At 40.4% G+C, this 19,256-nt stretch overlaps 1 protein-coding gene across 2 annotated transcripts; it reads left to right on the top strand.

The window, feature by feature from the left end:
- Positions 1–171: 171 nt before the first annotated feature.
- Positions 172–18,318, top strand: LOC118104489 (vesicle-associated membrane protein-associated protein B). Of its 2 annotated transcripts, XR_007032575.1 has the most exons (7): positions 172–466; positions 4,051–4,203; positions 9,544–9,647; positions 12,617–12,697; positions 15,092–15,271; positions 16,305–16,548; positions 16,966–18,318. XR_007032575.1 is itself a non-coding variant. In XM_047339297.1 (6 exons), exons 1-6 carry the CDS (start codon positions 409–411, stop codon positions 16,458–16,460), a joined length of 732 nt encoding a protein of 243 aa, XP_047195253.1. In that variant the 5' UTR covers positions 172–408; the 3' UTR covers positions 16,461–18,318. The 2 variants fall into 2 exon arrangements, 1 of the variants encoding a protein (XP_047195253.1); XM_047339297.1 differs by having other exon boundaries at positions 16,305–18,318.
- Positions 18,319–19,256: the final 938 nt, after the last annotated feature.

Below are 19,256 nucleotides of genomic sequence, written 5' to 3'. Positions count from 1 at the left end.
ATTATTATGAGTCATAGTTGGAGAAGTATAATTACCATTACTTCCACCCAATAATCATAGATTGAGTTTTCCTGAAAGGTGGCTGCACCCATGCATCACCCCCCCACCCCACCTCCCTCTCTCTCCCCCTCCCTCCCTCTCTCTCTCGCTGCAGAGGCAGTGACGTCACGGCGCTGTCCCTCACTCCCTTCCTGCTGCATCACAACAGCCGCTAGCAGCTCGAGTAGCACCAGTGACCAGGGGGGGGGCCACAGGATTTATCCGCCAGCCAGCTCGTTGACAGGGAGGAGGAGGAAGAAGAACCCGACCACCCCGCGGACCCTGCAGCGCCCAGCGACGTCCTGACTCGGGGGCTTGACGGACAGGAACTCGGTTGCAGCGCGATAGCCCCGCTCCAGCTGTTGGGACATGGCCAGGCCGGAACAGGTTCTGCTCCTGGAGCCTCCGCACGAACTGAAATTCAGAGGTAGGAGCGGAGGGGAGGGCCCGGCTGTGGAGCAGGGGAAGGAGGGAAGGAAGGAGGGGGGACGCCTCTGCCAGCGGGGTGAGGCGCAGGGGCGGAGGAGGTAAGGGGGGGGCAGGCCCATGTATTTGGGAACCAAACCTGTGGCGAAGCTGCGGTGCTGGTTTTCTGATGCTGTCACCCTCCAGTGAAACCCGGGGGAGGCTGCTCCGAGAGGACGGCAGGTCAACTAGCTGGCTAGCTGGATTAGCTTCCCAGTGCTAAGCTAGCCGGGCCCTGCCATGCCTCCTGACCGCAGCCTCTAAAAGTCCTCAGGGGGTAAAGCCACCAAAACGTCACGTCCACTGGGGAAGTGCCCACCATGATAAACAGGCAGCAGCATTATTCCCCCTCTAATTCCACCAGCTTCCATTGCACACGAGCTGCTGCATCCTTAGCAGGTGTGGCTAGCTGTCATTAGCCCTGACAGCCAGTGGTAATCTAATAACATGGCAGCTGAAAACTCTGCAACCTCTGCTGCCTCATGTAGCTGCAGGTCATCAACATGCCAACGGCCTCACAGTCAACTGAGAGACATGCACTCCGTGGTTCAGTGTTAGGTCTCAATGATGGTACAGAAACTTATATGTTTTTATTGCATTCGTTTTGATCCTGATACAGTTCAGTGCAAAGATCTCACTTTAGATATGTGTGCAGGGACAGAGCTTCACTCCTGATACACCATGTCAATACAAGATTTAATCATTACTACTGATCAACTTTGCACAGCATCATCAAAGGACACCCTGTACTCTGGTTTCCATCCGAATCCATCAGTGTGCTCCTGTGGCAGCTGTCAGACTTCCCAAATTGAAAGTGTTAACGCATGTCAAACACAGAGCCTCGTTACACAGCCTTAAACACACAGTGGCAGTGTGTTACCTGTCTGACCTGAAAGCTGCTGTTTGTTCCTGCTTTTTCGAATGTAAAAATAACCCACTGTCTTTATAGCGTCCAGAGAGCTGTGACCAGATCACTGGAACTAACAGTGAATTCTGCGCTCGGGTTTCCTGAATATGATCCACTCATTACTATTTCACCGCTTTTCATATTGATCTTGGGTCGTTTTTTTTACCCTGTGTCGAAACATCTCACTGATGGCGTTTGCACGGAGAACCGTCTAGATGGGTTTTGGAAACAAGACATTAAATGACATTAGTGACTATTCTCAGATATTTTATTGACTAAATGAAATAATCAAGAAAATATTTGTCAGATGAATTGATAAGAAAATTAATAATAGTTTTTTATGACAATATTTCACACATTAAGGTGTTGCTATACTGAAGCTACCTGTGTATTGACAATAGTAATGCCGTGTCTTAATCTGTATCAGACACGGGGTCACAGTGTCAGAGTCCACTACCAGCTTGCATATTCAATAATCAATAATATACAACAAGCTGTCCTGTGTGGAAATAATGGACAAAGCAGACCTGACCCATGCTATAAGACGGACTCTTCTGCAGAGTCGTGTTATTTCTTTCTTTTTTAGACACTTACGGAACACCTCTGAGCACATTACATCACAATTGGACAATTATTTATCAGTTATTTCATTATCTATTCTATGTTTCAGTAAATCCCGCAAAAATTGGCACTCAACCTCAAATTAATCTCAGACTTAACTAATGGAAACCCCAGTATATATTGATATCTGTTTATAAACAATTTTTCTATCACCTACCATGTAAATTCCTTCTTTTACAATATAAGACCTTTTACCATAGAGCGTAACCTGTATGTCTCATAGACATCCATGTGTTATTGCTGAACAATGTTTCTTGCTCAATATACTTGACAAGGGCACAAATCACATGCCTATACTCAGGTCCCAAGTAAAATGTAGGCACGTGGTGTGAAACTTCAGGAAATAGGGAGTGGGTCTGTCAGTAGAAACTTGTAGCTCAGACAATCTGTGGACCCAATACTCTCAGATGTTAAGCTATGGACTTTTAAATTTTTATCTTTGTCAGGGGTAACATTACCAGATCTCTACAAAAGCCTTCCAGACCCCCCACTTTTTATACACTTTTAATTAAATCCAAACTTGGAAGACGACAGATTCACATATCAACTCTTCGTAATAGTTTTTTACGGCTATTTGCGGTTTTCGTGAGTTGGACGGTGTCCCAAGAAACTTTCAGGAAGTAGTGGATCAGGTGTACAGTAGTCAGTGGCGTGAGTCTCTTTCATTAAAAGCCTTCAGATGTCAAGCCAGGATTGTGAGGGTCTGAATTTTCTCTCTGTTTTTGCTCAACGGGTACGGGAAGTGTCCGTTGCTCTGGATGTTTGTTGAGCTGAAACTTTATCTTCAATCTGGTGTATGTGCTAATTCTGAAATAGCTCCATGTTTTCCTGCAGTGTGAGTGTGAGTCTCCCAACTGCAAACTGTACCCCCACCACAGTTGCTACTGTAGTGGCCTCATTAGAAATCTACTTGATTAGAAAACTAATGGTGAGGTTTGTACATAAGACCACAAGTTCAAAACAAATGCATGTTTCACAATTGACACTTTTAAGAAGTCATAAGTTCTGCCTTTCCTAAGAATCTTTTACTGCTTCAGGTGCTTGAAAAACATCACCAGATCAACAAGGTTTTAGACCCAAATCAGCTCATGTGTCTAACCATGTCCAATAATTACAGATCTTAATACGCTGCAGCAAAGCAAGGAAAAAAACGCAACGGACCTCTGTCATAGACATTGTATAAATTCGGGAATAATATTTGTTCTATGTGGTTTTTAACTTGTGGAAAGTCTGAAAATAAAACTTGGTTCCCGTAAGATGTGAGGTACTGGGATTTGTCATTGCCCCTAGAGGGGGATTTGTTGGATTTAAACTATGCATATCTGACCAGTGAGGGCACACTCCCTACAGTATGTGTAATGTGCCAATAATGTAAAAGAAGTCTCATTAAAGTCCAGCCTTTCTCCAAGGTCAGTGCATTAGCCAGATTAAGTTTTGGTACTTTTCATACTGTTCTCAAACAAGAGCTGTCAAATCATTCTGGAAATATTTTTCTGTCGGACAACTTCAAGTCCGACATATTAAAAACCTGCAGAAGTTGAATTGGCAGTAAAACCCTGTTTACCCACATGTCAGGTCAAATACAAATAACATGTGGCTGTAGATTGAATTTGTCATAATTTAATCCACATCCAGAAGGACTTTGGTAGACCACATTTAAATGTGCGTGTACACATGTAATATATTTTTAATAGTGTTTACCCACTGGTATTTTAGTTAATCTATCTGAACATTCCTATTGTTCAAACAACTCGCTGGAGCCTCTCTTTGCTTTGTATAAAGTGTGTTTCCCCTTTTTTTGCCTTATGTAGTTCTGGATTTTTCTGTCTCTTTCTCTTCTTTGCTTCAAGTCTTTGATTATCCAAATTTGTTTTTACATCTGTTGAATATTACACTCTCTCCGACGACATTTCAGTATATGTATTTGTCAAATAGTACACACAGACTCCTGATCTAACCAAAACTGCCTTTACAAAAACAGACGTTCTAAGTGTCCACCTTGTCTTCTTTCTTCACAGGTCCATTCTCAGATGTGGTCACCACAAATCTCAAGCTCGCCAACCCAACAGACAGAAATGTGTGTTTCAAGGTGAAGACGACAGCACCACGCCGGTACTGTGTGCGGCCAAACAGTGGAATTATCGATGCAGGCACCTCAATCAATGTCTCAGGTAATAAATGAGAAACTTTGCCATGAAGGCACTGTAGAATCATGTGACATTATTGAGTTACTTACTTACCAAGAGAAAAGTTTAACATGTAGCAGCAACACTTTCTGAAATAATTAGTGAATCTCCAGAAAATTAATTTGACAGGTTCGGTAATTTAGTCTTTTAGCAAATTAAATAGAAAACATTTGCTTGTTGCAGCTTCTCTGACTCGAGGGTCTGGTTATTTGACTACAGGTCAAACCAATTATACAGGTTGAAAGTGTTATTTCTTGTAAATTTGGACTGGTGTTTCTACACTACAAAGATTGATGATGAAAGTAAAACTTTATTACAGCCCCAGTCGGTACAGTAGGGACTTGTGGGACTGCATATCTGCATATCCTTGATTTGAATCTTGATTGGATAAAAACAAACATGTGGCTCATTGTGAGGAAGGAACTTAAACTATTATTTATCTTGTATCTTCAATGGGTTTGGTCTTTTACATAAACACTGTACTCCTCTTTCATTACAAAGTATTTCCCATGTTCTCTAGCCCCGGTCCCTCGTGGCAGGCCTCATTCCCAGTCAGACACTTTGGAGGGAGACAGGTACAGTCTCGTGTTTCCACACTGGGCCTCCTTTGCCATTTAAAGCCACGGACTCATTTTACAACCTCTCCTATCTGGTGTCAACAACTGCAAATGGTGTCACTGGGGCCTGCTGTCAGCAGTGGGCGACAAATCAGCACAGTCCGCTCTGTCAGTTAGCTTCATTTTTCACCCTTATTAGGCTGAGAAAGGTCACAGGTTCGAGTCCCAAAAGAAGTCTGCTTTTCTGAGAATGTAGTCTGCAAACATGTAGGTGTCACGACTGGGGTCCAGAAATCACTGAACTGCGACAGCAGGCACAGTCTGTAACCTCTCTCTGTCTAATCTGTCTTCAGGGAGCATTCAAGCCTACATAGTTCATCGAAGCAGTGCACTTAACAAGATGGCAAGGTCTTGTGGGTACTCATTTTACAGGCACTGTGTGCTTTTAAATCAATATTATAATATTTTTATGAAAAAAGCAGAGTTTAATTTAAAGACCCTACATGGATACCTCGCACCATTGTTTTTACCTATTTTGGTTGCTTCTTCTGAGGAGTGTGTGGGTGTTAACAGTACTGACAGACATTTCCCTCACTTTTCCGTTAGTTTTGGTGCAGCTTTTATTCATGGTGCTGCTCCAAAACCTGTGCCAGTTTGACCTTTTTATCGCCACTCTTTTCAATTCAGCATGCAAATAGCAAATGCCACGCAAAGCATAATATGTATTATCAGCAGCGTAAACAGTAAAGGCTAATAAACACATATTTCAGGGTCAGACGCATTCACAGCAACAGGAACATTTCCAGAACATTCAGGCAAGGGGTGGTGCCTCGGTATAGCACGCAAGAGGCAGGGCATGACATATACATTCTACTGTGGAAAGCACAGTGTTTTTGTTTACAGCTATTGACTCCTCTGTAATGTTTATTCTTGCGTTGGCAACAATACTACAAGCATTTGGGCGTATCTGCAAAATCAACAAAAGAGTCAAAAGATGAGATATTTGTATTCTTCCAGTTTCACGTTCGTCACACGTTAGAAAAGTAATCAATACGCCCACATTCTCGCTGTGAATTTTCCTGTTTTTTGATAGGGGGCTGGCAGGAAAAGTTCAAACTGACTCAGACAATTGCATTCTCACATACAGCCCCCCCTGGAAAATTTCAGGAAAATGTTCAGTCTTCAGTGCATGTCTGAAAGCAGTTTAAGTCTCAGCAGAAGTAAAAATACTCTGAAAGCACAAATAATCCCAAAATCATCCTTATTGAGGTATTCAGGCAAGAGTACAGGATTTATAACTTGCCACAGTTCAGTTTGTCTCGTATTACAGAATTTTTTATAACAAAGCAACACAAAAGCTCCACAGACATGCACTCTCAATGAGGCGAGAGAGAACCGTCTGCCACAGGATACCTACAAACCTCAGATGTGTCATTTGCTGGCTTAGCTGAGGATAGACACAGTGCTTTTGAAGCTCAACCCAGCTGTAACTGTATATGCTGAACGTAGCCATGACCACAGGAATGTTGCGGGGATTGATTGGTGTTATGTAGCAGCATCCAGTGGAAAAATATGTGGCGTGAGTGTTTCAAAAATCCTTGTGTCCACAAATATTGAGCTTCTTCTGGGAATTTGTCAGAAGTTTGTCTGTCATACTGGGGACGTATTATCATTCAGAGGGAGCCAGGAAGCAAAGAACAACAATTCCCGTGTTGCAGTTCTCAGAATGAGCTTCATTAGCTTGTCCTCATTTGTGTGTTATGACAGGACAAGAAAATTATTCTCCTGTCTTAACCAACATCTGAGTCCATATTCATGGTCATCACCATCATCGCCACACAAGTGGTCTTTCACCATATTCACAATTAGTTATGTGCCACTGTCAAAGTAGCACATAACATTGTGTTGTCACGATAATCATTAAAACATCTATTTATATTAAATATATTAAAATTACTAATTCGTTGTGGTATTTAGATTTAATCAAACCTAGCAAAATCAAAAGTGACCTATATATTGCAGCTTTGTTGGACTATACAGATGAACTAACCACAAACACCATAAAGGCAGGTTCATTGTTCATTTAAAGTTTAAGACGTTTGATCGATCAGCAGCTCAAGGAACTGCAGAGTCGACTGAAGTTTTTTGATGAATGGTTGTTCAGAAAATTGAAAGTACAGACATAAAGTATTCTACATAAACCAGGGGTGGGGAACCTTTTTCCTATTAGAGCCATTTCAATCTTTATAACATCCTTTACTGGCCATACTAAATTATTGAACACATATATCACGCTAACCTCTCTAAAGCGATGGCTGGAACTGTTTCTCTTTGGCAAGGCGTCTGATGGTAGTGATGATGATGATGCTACATGCAAATTGTTTTCCAGGTTTCGGTGAGTCAGTGTTAATCAGAATCATATTTGCAGGAAACAGCGTTGAAAAGAACAGCTCACAGCAGGAGATTGTCCATAACAGACATGCAAACTTCAGTGCATTTCCCCTCAGAGTTAAAAAATCCTCGGCACGCAATTCATTTTACAGAAGTCAAGCAGATGGAGGTTGTTGCACCGAGCTTGAGCTTGTTGTTGCTTTGCGATGGTTGAATTAGCATTTACATTTTTCACTATTGTTTAATATTATATTAACAAATTAATCAATTGTTCTGTGAGTTGAAAATAATTTTAAATTGCAGCTGTAAATGTCACCATGACTTTTGAACTAAATCAAGTCATGATTGTTACAATGGTTATATCTATAGCTGTAACTCAGTCGATTGACAGAAGATTAATCTGCACCAACTTTGATAGCTGATTATCAAAGATTTGCCAAACTTTCTGTGATTCTAGCTTCTTAAATGTGATTTGTTGCGTTTGTATGTTTTATTAGGATGAAAATTAAATATATATATACACTGTATATATATTTACTGTTGGCTAAAATATTAATTTATGTTTTTAAACTTCAATTTGAAATTGTCGTGGATCATTTTATTTCCTGACATTTTATAGACCAAACAACTAATAAAGAAAACTGTAGAGTTTAGTTTTTTCCCCAATGATTAAATGATAATATAAACTGTAATATAAAGAATCGCCTGCAGGCCTGATCTCTAAGCACTTCAAGGTAAATTGTTTGTGATTCTGTTGTGAGCATCTTGTCTTACGCAACAAAATGTATTAATGACAGGAAAGGAAAATTTCCTTACCGCCCTCCCTCAGCCCTCTACTCTTTCCATTCATCATCAACAAGCAGGCAGGCCATTACCTTCCAGCTTGACCGTGTTGACTACAATTAGCCTCTGTGAGTTTTATGAATGTTTACCCAGCATGAAGACAGAATACTAAATCATACCATTAGCAGAAGTAGCTTTTTGTAAAGGTGTGTTCAAAGGCTGGAAATCAAAGATGATTTAAATCTGTTGTTTTTTCATCTCAGACTTTGGCTCCGGACCTTTTTTGTGTTGCTCAAACAACTTAAATGCTTTCCTGCCTCCCCTCTCTGTTATTGTCCCCTTGGACCCGAAGGTGGATGGCAGCACAAATTGATTCTGACTGAAACAGGACGTTCTCAATCTGTTCAAGCCGTCTGTTTCTGGTTTGCGATATTGAACTGCCTTGATTGCTGTAATAGTGCACTACATCTCTGAGGTTTTCCACTCTAGGGAGAATTGGCATGTGCCATATATGAAAACCATCCTAATAGCTACACCAGCTTTGAAATTAGGAGGTCATTTGTTTCTCGTGAAAGCCAAAGAATCACGCAGACATTGCAGACATAGTTGATACTGATGTCAAAATATGCCTTTGAATTACACCCTCATTTAAAATAGGACAAAAAAAGATCAGCCATCAATGGACATTTTCGTCTCTTCTACACTGGCCACTTAAACTCCAACACTGGCATAAGAAAGTGATTATTAATCATTGTTGCAGCTTTAAAATTCTCAACTTCTCATTCATTGGAGTGACATCAAATAACACACCACAGACTGAGGGGACTGATGTGGTGATGGGTTAAAGTAGTATTCCAACTCCACACCTGCTTTCTGTTAGAGTGATATGTAATGTTAAGGAAGAAAAAGGCAGAGTTGGAAGCTGTTAGCAAGATTACCCCCTTGGGATGTCTAGATCTGTCAGTGTTTCGCTGTCATGGTAACACGAACATAGAAATAAATCATCTCAACCACTTTTTCCAAGCGGCAGGGGCAGCCCCCAGATTCTTGAAGACGTGGAGGCCCTAGTTTACTGTTTGGCAAATACATGGGTATTTGATACTCACTAATTCCTCTCAAATCCAAGGAGTGAACACGAGAGTTGAGAAGGGGAAAGAGATGGAAAGTTGCTGACTAATACTAATAGCTGGCGTTCCACAACTACTTGTATATGGGAGAGAAGCTTCACCCAGAAACCATATTGTTTACCTGCCTGTCTGCTGCAGTTTGGATGATAAAAAAGAAACGTACACTTTTTCCTAAGGCTCCTGAGGATGAGGTTTAGAAACCAAATCAAACCGGGAGAGTTGTTACAAAACAAAATGAATGTATTAATTCTTTGGGACTTCCTGGTAATATGATTAATCTTCTGTGCCCTTGGTGGGCTCACGATCCCAGACCCACTGCCTTAACGTATCACTTTAATATCCCTACAGAGCCTCCTAACCTTTCTTCACATACAGTAAGACCAAAGAAGACAATCTTAGAATCTTTAGGTTTGCAGGATAAACGTGTGTCCGCCTATTCTGACACTGATTATCATTTTCTATTTCAGTTATGCTGCAGCCTTTTGACTACGACCCCAATGAGAAGAGCAAACACAAGTTCATGGTCCAGTCCCTGCTAGCACCTCCTGACATGACTGACATGGAGGGAGTGGTGAGTGTGTCCCAACATCTTACAGTCACTTTTCACCATTATTCACAGTATGTGTCCTTTTTGTGTCTTGAAAAACAGGAATGGTATTTTGTAAAGTAATTCATGATGGTCCTGATAGTTTACTTGTGTGCTTGCAGCTGTTGTGACATGTTATACATCTCTAAATTACTAGTGACGCTGCTGTGAAAGTGGGTTGTGCATACTGGAGGCATGTCCGTTTCAGCAAAAACTTAATTAAAATCAAAAATTTAAATTGATTTCGAATTTTAATTAAAATAGTTGTTGGATACAGCATTACTTTTTTGTGTGATATTGTGACACACAAATGCACATGCACATAAAAATACAAACACGCATACTAAGACAACCTGAGTAATGGTAACAAAAGCAACATGGTACTGAGGAAGAGCCTGGACTCCAGTAGTGTATTGTTCAATCCTGTGATTGTAACAAAGTTTAGACTTAAAAGCAGATTTTGTTTTCAGTGGTGTTTTAAGAGAAGCACACCAGTGAGAGCTTGCAGACTCTTTTGTTGTTTCACACAAAGGTTGGAACTTGAGAACAATGGACAGAGTTGATCCTCCCTGAAAACAGTTCAGCTATTGATAATAATGTAAAAAATGCACATTGACTCGGAGTATAGTCACATTTACAGCCAAAGCCTGAATGAATAGTAATTCCATGTATTAAAACAGCAGTTGTGTTGTTTGTTGGAGATTAGCTTCCATTGGAAATTTCCATTTGGTGTGTGGTTCAGCCTTGGGATTAAAATCCTCTAAGGGATTTTAAAAAAACATCAAGCTTCTGCCCCCACTTTGAATAACAGGAAGGTTGAATATGAAACACTGCTTCTTTATTGTGTTATTTTAAATGATCTCCACACCACACAGTTTAAATAGATGCCATATCAAGCCGAGAATAGTATTGAATTCACTTGCCTCAAAAAATTCTCAGAAGGCATTAAAAAGTCTTCAGCTACATTTACAGACATGTACATGAACCTTAGTTATAGCTTTTCTTTGTATCTGTTTACGGGCTTTCAGGAGAGCTTACTCACCTCTAAACCAAACCCCAACAATTTGATTGATGAGGCAGTCCATTGTACTGCAAAAAGTCTGCACCATCAGACCTGTAACAAACTCTGTCAATATTGTTAACTCTGTCAATATTGTTAGCTCCATCAGGAGAGCAGCTTATTGACCCATAATGGACAAGTGTCTATTTCAGCTAAAGCTTAATTCATTTAATGACCAGCTGAAGGGCGAGGTCATGTTAATTGATCAATGATGTTACTGGCAAATATTGTTGTATACAATTTGGAAGTACCTACAAAAATGCGATGTAAATGTCAATATATAGATATATGTGTGTCCATCGCGCAACGTCGAACCACGCATACTAATCACGCATTGCGGTCCACACCATCAAGTGCAGGCCACACGGTGAAAATTTAATGTAAATAGAATTAAAGTTGTAAATGAGGCTTGCTTCCTTTTGGCAGTAGGTGTTGCTATCACTATCACTACATACAGACTAATAGATCTGTTGAGGTCAGAAACACTCTTGTTTCTCTTCAGATCGTATAAAACAGTCTAAGACATCAAAGGAATCTATGATCACTGACACTGACATTATCAAACTGACAACAAAGACTTCTTTTCTTTATGAATCCTTTGAAGTGTTCTTTTATATAGAGCCTGGGTGGAGTTAAGTAGTAAGTCACAAACAAGTGTTATTCTTTCATCTTGACATATGCAGATTAATCACCTGAACAACTTTACTCAAGTAAAGAAAAGACCATAATGGCACACGAGATGAATGACGAACAGCTGATACATTTTCAGCTGTGCATTGCAGAAATGAGGGCAAAAGAGAATGAAAGTGAAGAGTAGACAAGAACTGCAGAAGATGAAAGAAATGTTCATTGTGTACAATGAAAACAGGCACCAATTAATATTGTGCAAGAGGAAACAACTGAGGTTGAATGAGTGCTGTGTAGAACTGGAGACGTTGAAAGAAAAGTTAAAACTGACAGAAGAGTTGTGCGAGTATTTAAATAGCACAGTTTTTTGACGGCTTGAACATATTCGAAAACTCACCAGACTTTGCGGGCGCATCAGGCCTCCACATTTTGGCCATTTTACACTAGCGGTGTGCATCTTCACTAGCCTCACGATTCGATACGTTTGCGATTCAGCAGTCTACAATTCGATTCACAATGATGCATCGATGCATAAAACTCGAAATATAACAGTATATACTTAATAGACTGGTTGATATGCATTTGAAAATACGCTTTCGATTTTCTTTATCCAGAGTGTTAGTATGGCTGGTCGCAATCATTTCAGACTTACTGTTCACATGCTCACAAAGATACTGCGGGAAGAAAATCATGAGGAAAATGTGTCTTGGAATCCAGCTCTCCTAAATGAAGAAGGCTCCTTTGATGACATACCGGACTCATCTTCTATGCCTTCACCTTGAATGAAGAAGGAAGAATAAGCTATAAAAGATTGAAATCATGAAATAACACAGAGCCAAGGAGGATCGACCTTCGCCGTACCTAAATGTTTACACGGTTTAAGGAAATGTTACAATTCTGACCGTGAAGGTCGTGTGACGGCTCATTTGAGCTGTATATTGTAAAGCAGCCACTGCATCAAAGTGTAAGCCTCGTGTTTTGATGACTCATCAAAAGGTGATGCCACGATCACACCGCGTGACGCGCCTGCGGAATTTTGTGTTTTCGAGTATGTTCAAGCCGCCAAAAATGCAATAAATTTTCCTGAATAATCAAATGAAAAGCAATTGGGCCTTCACACTGTCGGTGCTCAGGCCCGAATAAGTGACCACTTCAGAAACCCTGTTTAAACATTTAGATTTATACTTGTTTATGCTTCTCTTCTCTGGTATGGGATTTTTACCAACCATAACAATCTTTCCTTTTGCCTTGATTTAAATAATTCTAGTGGAAGGAGGCGAAGCCAGATGAGCTGATGGACTCTAAGCTGAGGTGTGTTTTTGAGCTGCCACTGGAGAACGAAAAAACGGTAAGCGACAGCCTGTGCTCTCTCTCGCTGCCTTTCTTTGTCTCACAATGCTGGTCTTTGTCGTCACAACAGGTTTTATATCAAAGTGAATGATGCATCTCATTGCTTCGTTCCAGGATTTAAAAAATCTCACTAATTGACCGTAGCACACAATATGTTTTATTTTCAATTGATGGTGTCATTTTATTTATGCTGCCGCAGGTTTTCACCATGATGCTTTTTATTGCTTCTGTCTGAACAGAACAACTTTTGTTTATATTTGTGCCACGGAGGGGCTACATTATTTATGGGGCTACGATGTTTATTGTTGTTATTGTTGTTCTGCAGCACCCCACCCTTTTACTACTCTGCTGTATCCATCTTCTCTTTCTTTGTCTCTATCCTCTGTCTTTATTTCATCTGTCCCATCTCAACCTTCAAATCTCCTACTCTTTTTACGCTTTCTCATTCTTTATCTTTCCATCTTGTCTACACGGTCTCTGAATTTTTAGCATCAAACTGTCCCTCTACGTCTCCTCTACGTCAGTCACCTTTCTCTCCTTGCCTTACACCCACACTCTCGCCCATCAAGAACTCTTCAGAGGACCACTTTCACCTTTGTTCAGTCTCACATGCAGTTTATTTTATTTGCGACTTTCTCTCTCAGACCCCACACAACTGTAGAGACATTAGCTCATCACGATATGAACTAAGTCCACCGGCTTCATGAACACCGGGAGGGAACAGGACCAGTGGTAGTTGTTTTCAATTCATTATGAGCTGTGTGTGATACATGCACATGGCTCCCAGTTGGCACCGTGCTCCACATAGTCCATTAGACAGATAATGCTGATAGAAAGCAGCTCGATCCACTTATGAAAGGCACCCCTGGGTGAACTCTTCTACAAACACAGAGGTAGGAGGCACTGAACAAGCATAAAAAAGAGGCTGAAGCACATTGGGTCGTTATGCAGTGCAGACTTTATACCATAAGCTTAAGTTTTGGCAAAAAAAAAAAAAAGCATTCTTCAGAGCTTATAGACTAAAGCAAATCACATCATACTTAAATCTTCCGTGGTACCAGGACGTGCCAGCAAAATGTAAAAAAAGGACAATTACAGAATATAATATACACAATGCAGGAAATTCTACTCACATATATATATATATATATATATTTAAATTCACTGCATATGTAGTAAAAGGTATAATCTGTATGAGAGATTTCACAGAAACCATCAAAACAAATATGAATAACATAAGGAGGGATGGCTACTAACCCAATGTGGATACACAAGAAAAATGCAACTGATAAATCCTCTGTCTGAGTTTTCCATTTGACAGAATAAATTCAGGAAATACTATCACAGTGACATTGTAAGGAAGGATATAAATACATTTGTACAACCACATGTAAATTGGAGGAGGATTAATACGCAAAACATCAAAGTTAAGACCATCCCTAAACCTGATTGTTGTACATAGACTATTAACAGGGTTATGATAGAGGCAAAAGTTCCAATCATTAAGAAGCAATATTTATATATCCATATAATATGAGTATATATATCTCTCCAACCAGTTTTATTGCATAAAGACCTAAATACATTAAACCTTTGGGAATATATTACACAGATCATATGACAAAATAAAACAACACTAAACAAGACTCATCTATGTGTTGTGCCAGATGTCACAATGATGAATATGGAAGAGAATGCATGTGCTACTAATAGACTCTTGGAAATGGTTCATAGCAATGAGGCTAAAGAGTAATTATCATCTAGTGTGTATATTTGTGTGTGTGTGTTGTGTGTATTTGTAATTGGATTCTCTGCTTAAGACTGAGTTACAACTAACAATGTTATTTCCTCTTGGAATAGAGATGTCGACTTGTACAGTGGCTTCTGATTTGTGGTGCTGCTGCTTTCTGTTCTGCAGTATTTACTAAGCTTTATTTTGGCCGACATTAGCCATGCCACATGGGCATCCAAGCATATAAATTAGATTAGCATTAGTACTATTGCAATTTATCAACCTCTTGATTGGATTAAGTCTATTAGATTAGACTTTGCTTTTGAAATATTACAAGGTAGTTAGTTTCTGTGCTTGTTTGCTGCCAACAGTTTTGAAAAGAGACTCATGTTTTTTAAGTGTTTTAATGTCTACTTTAAGACATCTTGTGTGGTCGAACAAGCAGTTTTCAGTGCGTTGGCGACATTATTTGTAAAGACAGGAGGTTTCAAATGCAACTTTGTCCCTGCAGGCCTGTGTCATTCATACACTGTACATAAATGTCCCCAAATGTAAAGTGCAGCCATGCGCCAGCCAAGCCATTGCTCAGAATTACCATAGAAACATTTCAGCAACAACAGTCCACATATTATAACTCGTTACCCTGTCACCCTCTCACAGCACGACACGGAGTCCAACAAGATGATGTCGTCCAGCTTGCTGAAGTCAGAGTCCTCTTCGCTGCCCTTCAAGTCACTGAGCTCCACCCTGGATGACGGGGAGGTGAAGAAGATCATGGAGGAGTGCAAGAGGCTGCAGATGGAGGCTCAGAGGCTAAGGGAAGAAAACAAACAGATTAGGGTGAGTGAGACAACTGGAAGACCACAGTCGGTTTCTCTTCTATTCATTTTGTTTTATTTTCCATTTCAGTGGTTCATCATAGACTCAGGCATCCCTTTAATCTCCCTGTCAGAAATAATAAAGGGGGGATTTGTTTACTGGAGGTGGTAAACCAGTGATGAATAAACCCAGTCACTCAATACGAACTTTCACCTAACCCCAAAGAATGCAGACTCTCAGATAGAAACACGTGTCTAACAGGTGATTATCAAGCCAGATTTTTCAGTTTCCTACAAAATAAACCTACGTTGTCATCGATCAGACAAATTCTAACTCATCTTTTATCAATGTTTAATGACAATCGCCTCACACACCAACTTTTTCCTCCACACGGCTACATATGAAGTGTCCTCCGCCCTTTGCTGTGCTTCTTTGAACAGAGACAGAATCTCAAGATGGAGGTTCGCATTAAGTGGAACTGCTCTCATCTATAATCAGCAGCAGACCTCAGGGTTCAACGCTCGTAAAGCAATTGTGCAAATCAATGTGTGTGCCATAAATCACCACGATCAATGAAGTCAGGTTTAAAATTGGGCTTTGTCGAGGTTTGGTTGGACATGACTCACATGCACACACGCCACAGGGAGGCCAGGAAAGAGTGTCCTCCCCTTAGACACCAGCACCACCTCCTCCCCTTCAAGTTCTTGCCAGAGGCAGAACGACTGTTGGCCGCCCCTGTGGCTTAGATTAAACCAACAGAGAGCCCCCCCACCCGCTGCTGGGAAATGAAGTGTGTTAAAGCCTGGCGCCTTCTGCCAACCTCAGGGGATTTGGTCAGATGAAGATTTTGGTAGATCCTATTTCTTTGAACTAATAAAATAAACATTGTCCTATCTTGTTGACTGATTAACAAACAGAGCGTCTCTTTTCCCCATGTTGTCTTCTTTATTCTCCATTATTTCACTCTCCGACCACCACCTCTCTGCCACTTTCCACGCACTTCCTTTCTTTCGTCTTGTCCTAATTATTTCCTCTCCTCTTCTCTCCGCTTCAGGAGGACGACGGTCTGCGGATGAGGAAGAGCAACATGATGTCGTCTCAGCATCCCTCGGTGGTCATGAAGAAAGAGGAAGGGTTGAGCATCCGCACCGTGTTCCTCATCATGCTTTTCTTTGTGGTGGGCGTCATCGTGGGCAAGTTGGTCTTGTAGAGCGCGGAGCAGTTCGGTCGGCCGCAGCATGCTTTCGGGGGATGAAAACAAAACAAGGGGTCTGGGATTTAGGATCAGAAAATGCCACATTCGCTAGGTGTGTGGGGGGGGGGCGGGGTACAAGATTCGATTCAGTCTAATTTCTGTAAAAAAAAAATTGAAAAATTCAAAGATAATGTACATGAGGAAAAAATGAAAAACATCATCTTAAGAACAAACCTACTGTTCCAGGTCTTGCCTCTACGTAATCATCACATAATCATTCTGGCCCTCTTCCCAAAGTCTCATGCATACAGATGACTGGTTCTGTGGGTGGGGAGTAATGGAAACGTGATTTAATGCTCGTGATTCAGACGAATGGATTTTTTTTTAACACCGGCGAGGTAGTGTTGGTGCGATTGAGTCAGTTTGCAATTGTGCGAATGTCATTTCCGTGTATTGTTTTTCTTTTTCTAAATGACAGAGGCCAGACCTTACGTATATATGTATACGTAATCCCCCCCACACACACTGTACAGTATATCCAGGTGTTCCTTCCAGCTAAACCCCCTTTAAGGAAGGGATGTACCAGAGAGATGATCCACACAGTCGGGGTTTCACACAGGGCTATCAAACTGACTCCTGCAATCAGAGGCTTTGTCAAATCAGCTCGTCTTTTGGTTGTAGAACCTCGATCCGTGTGGGAAACACTACAGCGCAGGTATTTTCTTTCTTCATGTCCCGTTTTGTTTTAAGTCCACTTTACTCCCATCACCTGGTGTTCACCGCATCCCCGCTTGACAGAGGGGGGTGTTTGATTGCATGCATTCACACACGAGTGTTGCATTTGGACTTTTGAATCTAATTTAATTGCTTTTATAATTGTTATAATAATAATAATATGTTATTTGGTTGTAGGTTTGCACAACGACATTTTCTGATTTTGTTTTTCTCTTCTTTTCTGTTGCATTTTTATGATTTTAAGTAAATTCTTTTTTTTTGTTTGTTGTTAGGGTTGAAGCATTTAAGAATTATCGCAGCTACCAGAAATGAGATTTGTATGGATTTGATTCTTCTGTAAATGTTCTACAGATGAAGGACTTGCCTTGTGACCTGTTTGGACAAGTTATTCTCAGGCCAAGAATAAACTAAACAAAAAAAACAAACAACTCGAATTGTTTCATCTCCAAATTTTGAGGAATAAAATCAGTGGAGAGTCGCTCTCTGTATTATTTGAAGGAAAAAGATGAATTGGTAGATTTTTTTCATAGTGAATCCACATAAGATGAGTGAACAGCCGTAAATTCCCCTTTGCTAAACCAAAAATCAAAGACTACACTACTCCAGCATCCTTCCATGTTCAGCGGAGTGGAAGATGATAGAATTGTGCGGTGGGTAAGAGATTAAAGAGTTTCTACTGTATCTCTGTAAAGTTGTTGGGTTGAGGATGACTTGCGGCTTAAAGGGAGGGCAGAGCAGACCTCGCATCAGGCCTGGGTCACGCAGTACTTGCACACAGTTCTTCTTGTTCACCGAATTCCGGTTGGAGTATTTGAACATTTAATGCAAGGAAAGTACTTCCAAGTACCAGAATATAGTGTTGTTGGTACTCCAAGTTGAATATTTAACAAACAAAAATAACTGTGTAACTGCTAACGGATCCAGGCCCAGTTGTAAAACTATACTGACTGAGTCTCTGACCATCACCATGAACAATGTAAGCAGTCGGGAAACTGTTTTGTATGTATATAAATAAATAAATAACTCTATCTGAGAAGAAGATTAATATACCTAGTCAAGTAGTCTCTCTGGTGTACAAAAACAACCCAACCTGGTTGGACTATGTAGCATCTTAATAAATTAAATGAATAAAACCCCATATACCCAACAGTGTGAAGTCATTTCCTGGTGCTTTTCCATTAGTATGATGGTGATAGAATTGTGCAGCACCACTTTCGGTTCAGGTTCATTCCTGCATTTAAATGTTTGGTGGTTATGTGATGTGTTTGTGTGTCTAATGCTCGCTGCAGCCAGTCGTTACCTCAGAGGTTCACTTCATGTGGAGTCAGGATCAACAAACTACCACGAGGATTCATTCAGTTAGATGCTGTTGTGTCTAATTGTCTGGAGAAAACAAAAATAAAGGAAAAGTAAAGATGCCTGATGAGCACCATCTGGATTAAATGTTGCATATAAAAGGATGAATTGCACTCAAGAGCGCAAACCTCCACCAGGGCCCAACAATCCTTCACATGACTATAGTTTTTATAGAGAAAAAAAACTGATAAACTAAATAAGCTATTTGTCTTGAAGCTATATATATATATATATATATATATATATAATATATATATATAGGCTTATATATATATATATAATAAAAAAAAAACCTGCATCGGCCCCTTAATCTGCATCCACAGAGATGAATGTGTTCTTCTAAGGTCCATCCCTCCACCAAGTTTGGTTTTTCATATATTTTTGCATAGGCCTAACAAATATAGCACCATAAATAAATCTAAAATTGTGCTAAATACTGTCATTATAGCAGATTCACAGCAATCTGTTAATTAAAATGCTTCAGGGGAACTCCTCTGTCAATCATCATATCAAACCTAGACTCATGTTAAATAAGGGATTGTGATTGGCCTGACAAGTTTCAGGACCAATGGTAATGACTGAGCTCTTGGTTGAAGGCTGGATCGGTTCATGAAGGTCACAGCCTAATATAGCACAGCCGGAGTTTGTGCCATTCATGTAGTCACATTACATCCGGGTCACAGTGACATGAATCTGTGTCTTGCATCAAGTATCAGTGAC

The sequence above is a fragment of the Hippoglossus stenolepis genome, chromosome 3 (genome assembly GCF_022539355.2).
Source record: "Hippoglossus stenolepis isolate QCI-W04-F060 chromosome 3, HSTE1.2, whole genome shotgun sequence".
NCBI classification, from domain to species: domain Eukaryota; kingdom Metazoa; phylum Chordata; class Actinopteri; order Pleuronectiformes; family Pleuronectidae; genus Hippoglossus; species Hippoglossus stenolepis.
This window is presented reverse-complemented; position numbering and strand designations above follow the sequence as displayed.